Genomic DNA, 16643 nt, shown 5'->3' on the forward strand with positions numbered 1-16643 from the left:
ATATAATTATGAACCAGATAATCGAAAGTGTAAATGACTTTAATGCCGGTTTTTTTAATGAACGATCTCTACTCTTGATGGCTGTGAATGAAGGTGACCTACACGGCTTCCTACACGAATTAAATTTTGCAACATAAATTTTTAATATGAAAATCTCGTGCAAAAAAACGTAATCTTCGGTAGTATTCAAAGAACCGATAAGATGAAGTGGATAGTAAGGTTAGAATAGCCTCAAAAATATCAGGTTGTTCACGTGAATATATCCCGTAAACAACTTGGGTAATATGTAAAAATAAGTACCTATGTACCGGGTTTTTCACCATAATTTGACCCCCCCTTTAACTTTGTTACTGAAAGAGGTACAAAAAAATGTTTTCCACAAAAGTTTCACGAAATCGACTAATGTTTTTTAAAATGATTTCACAAAACGAAATATATACAGAGTGGGCCACATATTGATAGCAACTTCATTTTTTCAAATGGAACACCCTATATATTTTTCTATATTTGACTAGCGTTTTTTCCCCTGACTTCAAATATATAACATATGTTTGGCCTATCTCTCTTATTCTGAGTATCACAGAGTTTCAAATTTTAAGAACCACCTAGCATGCTCAGTAATCAGTTTTCAAGTGGTAGGCTGTGATAACTCAAAGTGCTCTTTTTTGAGTTATCTCGTTGGCAACGATATGACATATAGTCAAATTGCCAACGAGATAACTCAAAAAAGATCATTTTGAGTTATCGCATATATTTGAAATCAGGGGAAAAAGAGCTATTCAAATATAGAAAAATATACAGGGTGTTCCATTTGAAAAAATGAGGTTGCTATCAATATGTGCACTACTCTGTATATATTTCGTTTTGTGAAATCATTTTAAAAAACACTAGTCGATTTCGTGAAACTTTGGTAGAAAACATTTTTTTATACCTCTTCTAGAAACAAAGTTAAAGGGGGGGTCAAATTATGGTGAAAAACCCGGTACATGTCCACTGAAAGCACTCACGAACGCGGCTGAAACGAAAGAAGAAATCAATAGAAAAATGAATTGAAATGAAAGTATTGCCATCAATGAGAGGAAGAACGCTGAAAGACAGAAAACGCAATACAGATATTCTGCGACAGTTGGAAATACAGGATGTTGTCAGATGGGGCGAACAAGAAGCTGCTTTTGGAAGGATCACGTAGATCGCATGGGTCCAGATCGAATTGCAAGGTGAGACAAAACACGAAACCCAGGAACTAGACGACCAGTTGGTAGGCCCCAAAACATTGGTATGATAACTGGACATCAACGTCGCAAGAGGGTAGATGACAGAATTGACTGGACAACATCCTATTAGAAGAGTAAGGAGAAGAAGGGGATTATTATCTTTGGTGTTATGTAAAGTACCCTATGGACGTCGATAAACCAGAGACAATTCAACACCTGGAAATTATCATTCGAAGAGTTATCGGCAAAATATGGCCGCAAAAGCTGCGAAACTTTTGTGAAAATTGGTTTCGAGATAGCGCGTTATACACATGGCTGAAATTATAAATTCAAACATTAAATAACATAAAAGTTTCTTTCCAATAAAACCAGTTTCAGATAATGAAATTCTCCGAACAAGAATTCACTCACAATGCCTTTTAGACTAGATCTATTTAAGATGATGATGTAAAACTCTAATGGTTCCCGATGAAGATGAAAGAATATTGTCTTAGATGAAGTCTCTATAAAACTTTTAATTGAATCTGTCATGAAAAATTTCCGTGAAATGTTCTTCTTTTAGAATTGCGCGAAAAAATTTGTGCCAAAACTTATACATACGCTATTTGAGCAAAAGCTCGCCAATGTTTCTAACTTGACGTCAGTGCTTTCCCCGATTGGCTTTGGCAAAAAATAGATATTGACGTTCCAGCATGGCTTCACCCAGAGAAAATGGAAAATTTCAATTAGCGGTTCTGTTTGAATTAATCGCCAGTGCCCCAGAAGATTAAAATTCAGTATCGACATCTTACAAAATGAGGTCTAAGAGGGATTATTTCCTATTTCAATAGGAACATCGTAAAAAAAATCTCCAGATTCTTCTATTTCCCCTGAATTAAAATCGAATAAGTATACCACTTCCAGCGAATCGAGATTGGAAAAAAATTGGGGACGTGTTTTTCCGTCAGGGACCTTAATTACGCCAAAGTTCCAATTACACTCCCTGAACAAAAACCTTCATCACGAGGAGTGGAAGGACCAAAAAGGACGAAATGAATGAAAACGTTTATTTAAGAGGAAACCACGAAGAAATCCAAACGGTGCCTTCGATAGATTGTCTCTCATCGAAACTTTTGTAGACATCGGCCGGTGATGTTATCCTCATTGGATATTCTTCTAATTCCCCATTCTCCGGCCGATTCGGTGTTTTTACCGCCGAACTTCAGCAACCTCTGACGATTTTTTCGAACGGAATCTATCGAAAACTGAGATTGCTCAGGGGTGGAGCAAATTCACACCTTTATTGGGTCATTGATTGATACATCCACGGCAGTTTCGGGTGTTACTAGAAATGGGTTACAATTTACCGGATGAAGCGAAAATTTTATTCAATTCTCCAGTGAAGAATATACTATATTTCCTTGAGAAAACAAGAAAACATAAAAATAATTCTTTTTCCATATATGGCTTCTAACAGATTATTAGCAAATCATTACAGATTCAGTGGAACAAATTCTGGATGGATTTAACGGCAATTATTGTTATTGTTATAGTCTGGCACAAAGGACTGCTATACAAACTGCTTGCGGTGGTCCCACCCTCCATGGTTCAACTATTAACATCTTACCAGTATTCTGGCAAGTTTAGAGCCAGAGTTCCAGCCGGAGTCCCGCAAGGATCTCTGTTATCTCCATTATTGTTTCATTATATGTAACCGACTTGTCAAAAACGAAGAAAACCTCCATGACAATTTGCACACTACCGCCATTCTTATCAGTTTGCGGTATCGCAAAATGACAGCGAAGTACCTGCAAGAAGCCATCTCGAGACTTCAATCAAGGTTCATGGTTCATTTGATAGAGTGATTCCTGAAAAGAGTGAGGCTGTTCTCTTCAGCCAAAAGAGGAAAGATTCTCAAAGAGAGGTCACAATGTTCGGTAAGAGAATTGAATGGAAAAACGTGTCCAAGTTTACTTGGAAATAACACGTTACATCAGCTATGACGAAGGGAAAAACAACAGTGGCATCATCGCAACCGCTACTAAATAAAAGCAACAAAATGTCTCTTTTCAACAAGCATTTTCTCTACAAGTCCATCATTCATTTGGTCATGATTTACGCATGCCCGGCTTGGAGAAGTGTCAGCTGCAAAAACTTCAAGACTAATGGCCTAACTGGTAAAAAGATGGAAGTTCAAAGTTCAAGTGTAGATCTTTATCAAAATTTGAAAGGGGTTTTTACATAAACAAAAGCTCTTAGACTTTTCCTTCGAAAGTTACATGCTTTCAGAAATGAGAAAAACCCAGGAGTTGAAAATTGAATGATATCGTCATTTTTCATGAACAGTATTTTCAATTGGGTGTTATTGATAAGGTGAAAATCACTAGTAAGAAATGCAATAGGGGTTTCAGGTTCCATTCTATTAAAATACGACAAAATGAAAAAAGTATGTATTGTAAGCCTTTTTATAGCAAAAACATGCTCACAAAATGCAATTTTATTTCATTTTTAGTAGCGTGTAACTTTTCAAGGAGAAACCTATGACCTTTCGTTCACATGAAATATTCCCCTGATTTTCGACTAAGAATCACGCACTTATTTGGTAGTTAGGTTAAAGGTAACAGACAATGGCTCAGTTATAATATCATTCACATTCTTCAACAATTCCGCTATCGATTTTATAACGTCGGCAGATTTTTCACCTTTGAGGGGAACTGTTACAGATTTGACTACATGTGTTCTTGTTTCAGTTTGAATAGTCCGCTATCTGGACAACTGTTACTTTTGTAGCTGTCATCTTATGACGTTTGACAAGTAAAAATTATAACGCCATCACTAAGAATGGAATGATAGACGCTTCAATAACACACTGAAATAGTTAAAATTCACTACAAGTATGGTGAAAATTTGGTAGTCAATGTTGGCTAAACTAAAGCACTTTTAGGCCATCCTGAAGCATCTTTCTGCAGGCATTAGTGAAACTGGAGGAAAATTTTAATTATGGAGACGGTTCTACGTGCCACAGAAGCAACGAAACAATCGCATTTTCGCAAAATAAGTATACTAGCCGTGTTATTTTTGGAAGAGGGGATCACAATTGTTACCGAGATCTTGTGATTTACCACTGTTAGCCTTTTTGCACGACCACGTGAAGATAAGGTTTATAAAGGGTGTTTTCTTTAGAGCTATAGAACTTTAAATTGCAATAAAACAACGATGGACTATTCGATTGACATGAATTTTATTTATCCGCAAGATAATCTTTAAATATGATTTCTGGCATATGATGTAGTCCAATCTGGACGTCCAATTTTTGATGACTTTTTCCAACATTTGTGGCCGTATATGGGCAATAACACGGCGAATGTTGTCTTCCAAATGGTCAAGGGTTTGTGGCTTATCCGCATAGACCAATGACTTTACATAGCCCCACAGAAACTAGTCTAGCGGTGTTAAATCACAAGATCTTGGAGGCCAATTCACAGGTCCAAAACGTGAAATTAGGCGGTCACCAAACGTGTTTTTCTATAAATCGATTGTGGCACGAGCTGTGTGACATGTTGCGCCGTCTTGTTGGAACCACAGCTCCTGGACATCATGGTTGTTCAATTTAGGAATGAAAAAGTTAGTAATCATGGCTCTATACCGATCACCATTCACTGTAACGTTCATCAACGTTTTTGAAGAAGTACGCACCAATGATTCCACCAGCCCATAAAGCGCACCAAACAGTCAGTTTTTCTGGATGTAACGGTGTTTCGACATACACTTGAGGATTAGTTTCACTCCAAATGCGGCAGTTTTGTTTGTTGACGTAGCCATTCAACCAGAAGTGCCCTTCATCGCTTAACAAAATGAAATGGACGTAGTGCGCGATACCTAATCCGCACAGAATCATTATTTTCGAAATAAAATTGCACTATTTGCAAGTGTTGTTCAGGCGTGTGTCTATTCATCATGAATTGCCAAACCAAATTGAGGATAAATCACTTGACAGCTGTTAAATCGGTCGCCATTTTGAACAGTAATGCCAATTTGAAGTTATATACCTCGAAAAAAAACACCCGTTATCAATCCTCCAGAATCGATTTAAAACCTAAAGGATGAAAATCAGGAAGATGTCGATGACATGTAGGTAACTGTTTTTCAAGAACTGTATTGAATGATTCACTGAGGTCTAAATTACCAGGATTTTTGTAGGTTAGTATGTCCACATTATACATTCTATTCAAAAATCATCAAATTACTGACTGATTGAAAATCGTCATATAACTCCTCGTATTCTTCATTTCGAATTATTAGTGTCCAATCAGCAGCTGAAGACCATCTTTAAAAATCCCCCATCAGAGGTTTGCGTTAATGCTAGATAAAACTGTTATCTTAAATTCTCCCGACAGACGAAGTTTATATACATAGTTGGCTCAACAGTGGGTTAGCAATTTATCATTTTTGTTGACTCAATACACTCTCCTCAACTGTGAGATGGGATGATTGAAACTAAGAGAGTCATCGATATTTATGACATGTTCGATATAATTCACTTAATTCTTTGTGAAGTTGCCAAAACTTTCCAGATTTGGCACAGTATCAAGTATCAGTGAACTAACATCGAAAATATGAGGTGATTTACAGAGAATTGGATAAATTGAATACAATTTCAGAAGTTGTTCTTATGAGTCCGTAGTGGATAATATTTCTGTTGATTAATAAACGTCTCTAAAGTTGAATTAACTTCGTGAACATTTCCAGAAACTGCCGTTTTGTAATACAGTTATTTGATACATCTTCGGATGTAATTTGTCAGTAGAATACTTGTCTTATTCGAACTCTTCCAGAAAGAATATTCATTCTGTTCTATGATTACATGGATTATTTTTTGAATTGGTAGGTAATAATCTTATCAGTTACTTGTTGTCACTATCCACTAAACAATTTAATTAATTTTCAAAATCAGTTCGATAAAATTATTGAATAAGATACAAAATATAAAAATATCTACTACCAAATAGTACACACTAAAACGTTATTAAATCATTCAATGTTTTATTTTATTATTTAAGTATATTAGTTTTTAATTTACACTGAAGATTGTATGTGTAAGAATGAAATAATATATTAAAAGATTATTATTATTATTGTAGAAAACTCAGGACTTTGTCCTAATGTATGAAGAAGAAGAAACAATCCTACTGTATACTTTGAAAAAAAAAGAGATCATTCATTTTGGAAGATTAAAAATATTCAGCATTCAATAGTTTGAGAAAGAATAATGCTTAGCTGATATTACGGCATCCACTGAAACTAATGCATAAGAAATTTCTCATTCGAAAATATATACCCAGGAAACAATCAAGTGGAGGTATTGGGAGTATTTCCTCCCAGGAAAGGATTGTTGTGTGCAGATCTTTATAATGAAAATATTTGAAACAATAAAATGATCAAAAAATTATAGATGAGCCCCATTTTTGCCAATTAGGTATTTGAAATGGAACATACCCATCAATACGAGTTCATTTTGTTTGTAAGTCATAATATCCAGCTTATTACATAACAACCGAATGTAATCACTTCTTCCAGGATCTAGATTCCATTATATTTCTCCGTAAAAGTTTAAGTTCGAAGAAAGATGCTCTTTTAGGTAGGATTGTAGATAATGATTCAAAATCCGCCTGCCTACCAGGCGAAGCTCTCATGGAAACATTGTAATTCCAGAAGCATGCATTGCGTTCTCAGAATCAGTTGCTATATAACATTGATTATTTCCATCGTTACATCAGATATTTATCACAAAATAAATATAGGGTTTCTTTCAGTCTTCAAAAATCTTTCCGTTCTTAAATCATCGGTGCTGTTGGTATCGAATAATCAAACGAAAAATTTATGTTTGGGTTTGACAATCAACTTTTTTTTCTGTTCCAAGCAGCCTTAAAATGCCATGGTATGGTTCTGTGAGTGCAGAATTGGTCTGGGGTAGACATAAGAATTTTTTTCATTTAATTTGAAATATTGAATTCTCGGGTAGACTGAATGAAGAACATAATTAAAAATTAACTGAATTTTTTCTTCATTCATAAGGTTTATTATTTCATTCTTTATTCGCTGAAAAGGCATTTGAGTTGGTTTAATCAACCTTTATGTATTTCGGTGCAACTTATCAGCGCACTAAAGAACATAACATGACTCATATTTTATAGAAATGTCTCAGTTTAAACTTATGTGCTAATCTTTCTACCCTAGAAATATTTTTTTTTATTATTTTGTTTGTAGTTGACAATCCAATCCAATCCAACTGTTTTGTATAAAAAAATGCCTTGAAAAAAATTCATATTCTCAGTCTCTCCTTCGAATCCTGAGGTGAATTTTCTCAAGGAAAACATGGCAGGGTCTCTAGAGGTTCTTACGCTGGCCATTTTTATATACTTCCAATACCTAACAAGAATGTCATACGACTCTATATAGTTCGTAACATTCATTCTCTTTTCAATTTCCCGAGAGAAAATTTTTGTTACAACTTTCTAAGTTTTCAAGGCAAGTTTTACAATGAAGACGATTGAACTAAAATACCGAAATCGATCGATATGTATCAAATTACATAAAAATAGTTCTCATTCTATTCGAGAAAAGTTTTGGAACGAGAGCATAAGGATTTTCTTTAATAGATTCAAATATGTAAAACAACGAGAACTGTATCTCAAGCTGAGTGGATAGTAGTTTTCATTATTTCGGTGTAATATCTACGAATTCATAAGGTTTATTATTTCATTCTTTATTCGCTGAAAAGGCATTTGAGTTGGTTTAATCAACCTTTATGTATTTCGGTGCAACTTATCAGCGCACTAAAGAACATAACATGACTCATATTTTATAGAAATGTCTCAGTTTAAACTTATGTGCTAATCTTTCTACCCTAGAAATATTTTTTTTTATTATTTTGTTTGTAGTTGACAATCCAATCCAATCCAACTGTTTTGTATAAAAAAATGCCTTGAAAAAAATTCATATTCTCAGTCTCTCCTTCGAATCCTGAGGTGAATTTTCTCAAGGAAAACATGGCAGGGTCTCTAGAGGTTCTTACGCTGGCCATTTTTATATACTTCCAATACCTAACAAGAATGTCATACGACTCTATATAGTTCGTAACATTCATTCTCTTTTCAATTTCCCGAGAGAAAATTTTTGTTACAACTTTCTAAGTTTTCAAGGCAAGTTTTACAATGAAGACGATTGAACTAAAATACCGAAATCGATCGATATGTATCAAATTACATAAAAATAGTTCTCATTCTATTCGAGAAAAGTTTTGGAACGAGAGCATAAGGATTTTCTTTAATAGATTCAAATATATAAAACAACGAGAACTGTATCTCAAGCTGAGTGGATAGTAGTTTTCATTATTTCGGTGTAATATCTACGAACGAAACTGACTTTTATTCAGTGTCGTTTGTTGATGAAAGATATCTAGTTTCATCTAAAAAAATGAAGTTTATCCGAACTCGAAAAAAGATAATATGATTTTTGGGTAGATGAAGTGAAGATGGTTTTATGTAATGTATAAAAAAAAATGTATAAAATTATTGTACACCGTAAATTTCTTCTTCCTTTTCTTATTCTCTAAGTTGTATGCCTGCGCAATGGTTTCATGGTGTCTGCACACTAATCAGGGTATGAGAAAGGCGAGGTGAGAGGTATTCTCTCTATTTCAACTTTTTAAGAACCCTATGAATAAGAAAGTTGTATGCACAAGTACCTCGAAAGACCATTGTTACACTAATGCAGGTATATTTATATTGAGTATTATGACGACAATCTCAGCTAAACACAGACATTATGTCTAATTCCTTTTTGTCGCCATATAGTTGTAAAAACGATGCTTCTATCTGAGTGACAAAAATACCAATCAAATTGACATATTCGAATGTCTGTAAAAAAAGCCTTGAAAGAATTAATCTTCTCAGTCCCTGAGTCCTGAGATAAATTTTCTTCATACGTCAGGGTCTCGAGTGATTCTTACATCGCCTGTTTTTTAGCACACGATGACAAACAAGAATGTCACACGGCTCGATGCCGTTCGCAACATTCCCGATGAATTTTATATGACGCCTCGTGTCGTCGCAAGCCAACAAAAAACTTACCGTGTCCTTAGTCCGCTCCAAACGCTGGCCGTTTTTCCACCAGGTTATACTAGCCGGGGGTCTGGATCCCGAACTCTGACATAAGAGGTCGTATCTTCGGCCAGCCGACAGAGGCTGGTTGGCTCCCAGGATCTTAACGTCGAGCGGACCAACTGCAATAAAAATACCGAATTACTTTCTTCTGTTCGAGCCCCTCGCTCCCGTTGTTTTCGGGTTCTCCATCTCTTTCCAGCGAGGGAAAGTTCCCAGGATGGAGTGCACTCGTTTTTGCCAAGGTTAAGTAAGAAGGAGAAGTTGGAGATTTCCTCTTACCGCTGAATTTCGAGGATTCCGAACATAAAGAAGTTCCCCGACGGGAATTAATCAGTCGAATTCATTTTTTATTGCGTTGATTTTCTCGATGACTTACTGAAGAGGGGAGATTCAAGGACTTCGATGTGAGGCTTCTCGAGCGCGAGATGAAATGATATGAATTTTTTAGTGGTTAGATTAATTCTGCCGATTAATCTCGTGATGTTCGTTCGCCAGATTGCTGAGTGAATCTCATTATGAATATAAATGTTGTAGGGTATGGTACTCTTTATCTGAAAGTAGGTGGGGTGGAGAAACAAATTTTTTTGATAAAAGGTTGCTGATGATCTTTTTGTATGTCATCATCAGAGATGACAGAGGTACACACATCGTCAAAAGTCTTGTCCCTCTAGGTTTCTCAAGAAATAAACAGTCTATGTTCTGGAAATAAGATGAATATTTTCCTCTATTTACCCTTTGCTTTTTGCAGGATGAGACAAAATACGAAAAATGAGAAAAAAATCTGAATTTATCGATTATTTATTTTTGATTTATTATAGATATTCCACAACTGAATCCATATTCAATACTCCGTATTACCACCTCTTCTTACAATCAACTGCCAATTATGCCTAGGCATCCCACGCATCATATCATAATTGAAATTTTCAGGCATATCGTTCCATTCTTCCTGAAGGGCTAAACTCAATTCCTGAAAAGTTGAAGTTGGGTTTTGCGGATTGCTCGCCCTAAGTGATTTCATGCTCAATTGGATTCATGTCCGGTGAGTTTTTGTGGCCAGTTTATTCTCTTGTTCTTCAAGAGAACAATATCCAGAGAATAAATATGTTCCCCGACGGGAGTTAATCAGTCGAATTCATTTTTTATTGCGTTGATTTTCTCGATGACTTACTGAAGAGGGGAGATTCAAGGACTTCGATGTGAGGCTTCGCGAGCGCGAGATGAGATGATATGAATTTTTTAGTGGTTGGATTAATTCTGACGATTAATCTCCTGATGTACGTTCCCAGATAGCTGAATGAATCTGATTGTGAATATAAATGTTGTAGGGTATGGCACACTTTATCTGAGAGTAGGGGGGGGGGTGGTTCGGTTTGATGAAATAGTAGAAAAACAACAAAATTTTTGAATCAGAAAAAGAAAAGGCTGCTGATAATCTTTGAAATATATCATCATCAGAGGAAACCACGACAGAAGTACACATATCGTCAAAAGTCTTGGCCTCTGTAGGTTTCTCAAGAAATAAACAATCTATGTTCTGGAAATGAGATTTATATTTTATCCTATTGCAACTGCAATATATTTGATCAACAAATCTTTGCTTGTTACCCTTTGCCTTGTGCAGGATGAGACAAAATAGGTAAAATGAGAAAGAATCCAAATTTATCGATTATTTTTTGTTTTTTTTTTTTTTATTTAGTTATTCCACAACAAGTCATTAATGAAATTTTCAGGCATAGTGTTCCATTCTTCCTGAAGGGCTAAACCCAATTCCTGAGAAGTTGAAGGAGGGTTTTGGCGATAGGATACCGCTCTCCTCATGTAATCCCATACGTACTCAATTGGATTAATTTCTGGTGAGTTTGCTGGCCACTTCATTCTCTGGATATTTTTCTCCTGAAGAATGTTTTGAACCCTTCATGTGTGATGGGGCGTTGTCATCCTGATAAATGAAATTATCCACAAATTCGTTCCGCAGAGGAAGAATGATTGGTTTAATGATGTTTTCAATGTGGATGGCACCAGTTATTGTTCGTTCAACGGTAATAAGTTGTGTATGGCGACCGAACATTATACCCCTCTAGCACTTTATTGATCCGTCATAAAAGGGCAAAACTTCCCGAGCGAAATTAAGTCGCTCTAGTCTATCTGGACCTCTCTAAACCCTTTCTTGTAGACCATCATCATCAATAAATCTTTACTCTTCCGAAAAATGTACGTTGCACCATTGTGGTGAAAGCCAGATTTCGTGGTGTTCTGCCCATTGCCGACGAAAAAAGTCTTCTAAAGGTCTTCCTGCCCTTGAATTTGAGGAATGCAACCGTCTCCTCATGGTACTGGTTGAGACTACTCGTCTATAAGTCCTCAAAAAATTACATTGAAGGGCTGTTACAGATACCGTTCGATTCCTTCGAGTAAAATTTGCGATATAATAGTATTTCCTTGCAGATGTGGTTCGACAAAGCTCTTGATGTAGGACTACTATTCTTGCCCATTCAAACTGAGAAATAGGATGTCCCGATATTTTCTACTGAATATTCTCAATATTACAACTCACGTTATTCTCTGCAAACTGATTCAAATACTCCAGTATTCTCCAGAACAAAAACATTTTTTGCTGATTTATTTTTTTTTATTTGAATTAATGTGTCTCGGTAGCTAGGCCATTTACACAAAGTACAATGTACTTAACCTTTAGGCATTACAAATAATACTTCTCATAAAATATTCACAATAAAGGAAACATTGAACTAAAATGATATCAATCAACTTTTATTGTAAAATTGAGCCTTTTAGAAATTTAATGGTTGCTTTAATTTGAGTTATCGAGATGAGATTGTCTCTTAGTCCCATTCGACGACGGAGTTCATCTTAATGTGGGCATCGAGATAGAAGGTGTTCTACACTTAAAAAAGTGTCACGACAGTATTCGCACAAAGGAGGTATATCTGGTTTATTGTTTTCATTTAAGTAATAAGATAGTGAAGATAAAAAATTGTCATGTTACATTCATCAAGTTTAGAGTTGATAGGAGGACCAAGACTTTTACAGATGTGTATATACACCTCATCACAAAATTTAATTTAGTTTTCTAGCTTTCTTCGCAGCGCACAAATTAATAACCTTCTCTGTGTCGATATCAATTCTGCGGTGAATTGGCATTAAAGCCAAACCCTTCGATTTTTTGTAGCTCCTGGAATTCCCAAGAAAGATTTAAACAGATAATTCATTCCTATTCAGTTTTAGGTCCTTTACCTCCTTCGAACTATTGTGCCTCACCTCACCATTCACCCTGTATATACGTCTTCGAACGGACCGTGAATAAAAATTCTATTGCCCTACAAATCACCCAACAGAGAAATTCCTCTACCTTCTGCTCCTGGCGTTAAAATAACTCAAGGGGGAAATATCTGGTGGCAAACTCGTTATTCTCAAAATTATTAGAAAGACGAATTGCTGTGTACCGCAGGTGAGTCAACTATTTTATCGCAATAACGGTACATAATCGATGCTAATTATAGTTTAATATGGGGTGTCGTAGTTCAAAGTAATAGCGAAAGGACAGTTTCAAATGTTTGGAATTATTTCGTTGATATATCACGATATACAGTTCGGGCTTTAATGGAAATTGTTCTCAACGTTGGGGGGAATGGACCATAAAGTTTATGCCGAAAAACAACAGGAGAATATGAATGAGCGTTATAAAGTGAAAGTCAGGTGAATGTAGCAGCACTCTTCGAGGAGTTACCACTGTTTGTTCCTTCCTTGATGGATGTTGAAGTGGGTTGAAGGATGGAAATACTTCGATAGATGATGCTTTCATGAGCTCTCTTCGACTTTCCTAACACTCGGAGTGTTATTGTAGCAGTTTTGTATGCTTTCTTTATTCCATTTAGGTGCTTTCATCGTTAAACACCCTTTTACTACTGAGGTGGATCTTGCGGAATGTTGAACTTCGACAAAGTCCTGTATAGTGAAATTTTAGTAGATTATTCACCACAATGAAATGAAACAAAATAACTCACACAAATATTTGAATTTCAACAGTAATTATTTCGGCAACACTGTGGCTTCCTCAGCTTAAATTTATATTTCGATTGATGCGAGATAATTACTGTTAACATTTGAATATTTGTGGAAATTCATTTGTTTAATTTGATTCGATAATGAATTTTCATCAGGCAAGGACCGAATCCATTCAATGATTTTACCTCAAATATATTTCAAAACATAAAATAATTTCTATAGCTATGATGCTGAAAATAGATATAATATTTGATTAATAAACCTTTTGTTTTTTTATTATTTTGAATGAATTTGAGGTTCACCAAGAATAGAGAAATATTTCCTCACTATCTGTTAAATACGCGAATATTTCGATATAAGTGGACTGTAAATTAACTGAATTCAAAATTTGATAAAAATGAAGACAAAGTGCACCAAAACAGCAATTTGACTCACCTTTGGCTTGATCGATGCACAAGCCCGACGAATTTGTGATTTAATTTAGCGGCACTCTCGAATGATCGAATTTTCAATCAATATTGTCTCTCCGAACAACTCCTCTTCTTGTAGCCCGAGGAATCGGTGTTGCCAAATAACTAACCTGGTGCAAAGTTTAAGGGAAAACAAAAAAAAAAACAAAAACAAAAAAACAAACGAACAAAGGTCCATTCTATCCCAATCCCGAACACTACTAAAAAATAATTTCGCAATTCTTTTTATTCACGGTATTCCAAAAGGAATGTCCCAAACTTCACTGAGAGGTTGAGGATATAAAAGTCAAATCTTGCATCGGAGATACATCGAGTTCTACGATATTTACCTGAATTTAGTTCTACCATATTTCTTTAACACACTAATCCAATGAATTTTTGAAATTGTTATTGATATGCAAAAATATGAGTTCATTGATAAGTGATTTGTATCATATGCTTAATATGATTGGTTGTAATTTTTTGAGGGGAATAGTAAATATTATTGTGGCAAGAAATTGAAATGAATTGAAATCACAATGAATGTAATAATACTAGGGTTATGAGTAAAAAAAAAGTTTTTTTAAATTTTAATTCAACACACTGTATCACAAAAACGAAGCTTGTTAGGATATGAGTTAACAGGAATTTTTTTATGGAAAGAATTGTTCTTTCTGAGGCTAAAATTATTGCAATAGAATCTGGACCACCTTGTATATGATTCGTCAATTTTTAGTGTAAAGTTCGGAAAAAAAAGACTTTGTTTGGATGAAGAAAAACCCCTTCAATATGTACATGTGAGCAGGTCCGGCGGAAACAATTTTGGCGCCTGATGCAAAGAATTTTTTGGCACCCCTGCTGAAAAAGTATTAATAATCATACCTCCCCCCCTCCAACAGAAAACATCACCTGGCTCGATGATAATTCACCATTTTAATTTCTCTAGCGATTTTGCTGATTGTTTCCTTTCTAAAGTTGTTTCCACTTGGTTTCTTTTTTTTTTCGACATTTTTATCTACAATAAATTCCTGGATTTCTTCGACGTTGATGAACTATGCGTGAGCAATATATCTGATTCTCACATTCACAATCGATCACATACGATCGATGAAAGCTTCGAAAACTGAATGGGATTAAAAACATATGTTCCGTTGAAAACATTCAGCATTCAGCAGTAACTAGTTTCGAATTCAGAATCGTAGGAATTTTTCAAATGTTGAATTTGTAAACAACTTCCACGTAATTCGAAGTGTTGTTTTTCGTCTTTGTGAAATACATTCCATCCCTCATTCAATTAGAGTAAGAGGTAATGCTGCTTATATTGGTTGGGTTACCAAGTGTTATTTATTGAACAGGCGGCTTAGTGAAGACGGCTTGGAGATTTTTATTGCAGATAATGTTGATAAACGCAGCAAAGCGGACCAACCTCATGTTGTTTTTAAGAATCAAGACTATATTATTTCAGAAATATGAAAAGGCGGCCGCAAACTGGGCTAAATTGCCGCCCATCGAAAAGAGGCGCCTGAAACAGTTGCTTCACTATTTCACCCCTAAAGCCAGCCCTGCATGTAAGTTTAGTTTTAGTTTTCGGAACAACATAGTTGAACCAGCAAAGTTTCGGCTCATAGGTATTCATTTAGAAATACTAATCTTTTTGCTACAACCTCTTTCCAATTGCAAACAGTTTCTCCAATAACATGATATGCACATGTTCCTTAGTCAATATCAGTGTCTCAACTCCTCAAAGAAAAACATTACAACGCACAACACATCCATAATTAACCTCAAATTGTTTGAAGTTACGTGTCCAAAGTTTCGTCTCAGATTCATGAGTAATTTGTGACCCGCTGAAGTTTCGGAGGTTCGACCCCCTAATTATTGCAACAGCCCTTGAAGGCAGGTTCGTTCATTTAAAGTGAGAAGTGAGGAACAGGGTACCTATTCCTAGGGATATAGAGCAAGGTTCATCAATATACTCGATTATGTGAGTTTGGTTAGTATCGATCAAACCCATTCAACTTTTGTCAGAGCAAACATTTATCGAAGGCCAATGTGAATGTTGAACTTGAGGCCGATGAAGGTTATTGACGTTCGGATGATAGTTGATAACGTTATACAGGCATCCTGTTTCAACAGGTGTTTTATCGTTTGGATTACACGAAAAGAGCAGAAACAAATCCGTTCTTGTTGTAGCGGATGATTTAATGTGATTTTGACGAATGAACAGAAAAATGTGAATTGTTATTAGAGGTTAATCACCTGATTCCAAAATATACTCATATGTGTAATTTAAGTCGCCTGGTTTTCGATATACATTTTTCTTCTTCTGCGATACATTTTAATAGTAGACATAGAGGACCTCAAACTGATTGGCGGTTGAAATGTTCCATAAGGATATTGGCTCCAGAGATATAGAGTGATTCATGAAAAAAAATGCTGGAACTAGGAACTCTCGTATCTTCGTTGAAAGTGAATTGTTTTTCTGATCAGACCAGACCCGGCTTTTGGCTTTTGCCAATTTATTCTCTTGTTATGTTGGGGATATGAATGCCAGTCACAGGGCATTTTAGAGCTGATTTGAACTTAATTTGGGACGCTTAATCTTTACATGCAATCCGTTTTTCTCTATCAGCTATACTATTTTAGATACATCAACTTATCTACCAATGTGGGTTTCGCTCAGTATATTCATTTTTGAGAGTTCTAAAATTATTATATATTCATTTATGTAGGTCCAATGGTTTTATTGTCAGTCTGTTATTGAGTAAATATGGTTCAATATCACTAGCTCACTCAAAGAAACTGAAAGA

The 16643-nt window shown here is 35.5% G+C and overlaps 1 protein-coding gene across 3 annotated transcripts in view; it reads right to left on the reverse strand.

Moving 5' to 3' along the window:
* LOC123671389 (hemicentin-1) overlaps window positions 1-16643 on the reverse strand; it is a 482600-nt gene that overhangs the window by 140873 nt on the left and 325084 nt on the right. For all 3 annotated transcript variants that reach the window (XM_045605217.1, XM_045605219.1, XM_045605218.1), the window contains one exon: window positions 9326-9477. In XM_045605217.1, coding sequence (XP_045461173.1) covers window positions 9326-9477 — 152 coding nt within the window. The remainder of the gene's footprint in view (window positions 1-9325; window positions 9478-16643) is intronic.

Source organism: Harmonia axyridis, chromosome 1, assembly GCF_914767665.1.
Source record: "Harmonia axyridis chromosome 1, icHarAxyr1.1, whole genome shotgun sequence".
NCBI lineage: Eukaryota > Metazoa > Arthropoda > Insecta > Coleoptera > Coccinellidae > Harmonia > Harmonia axyridis.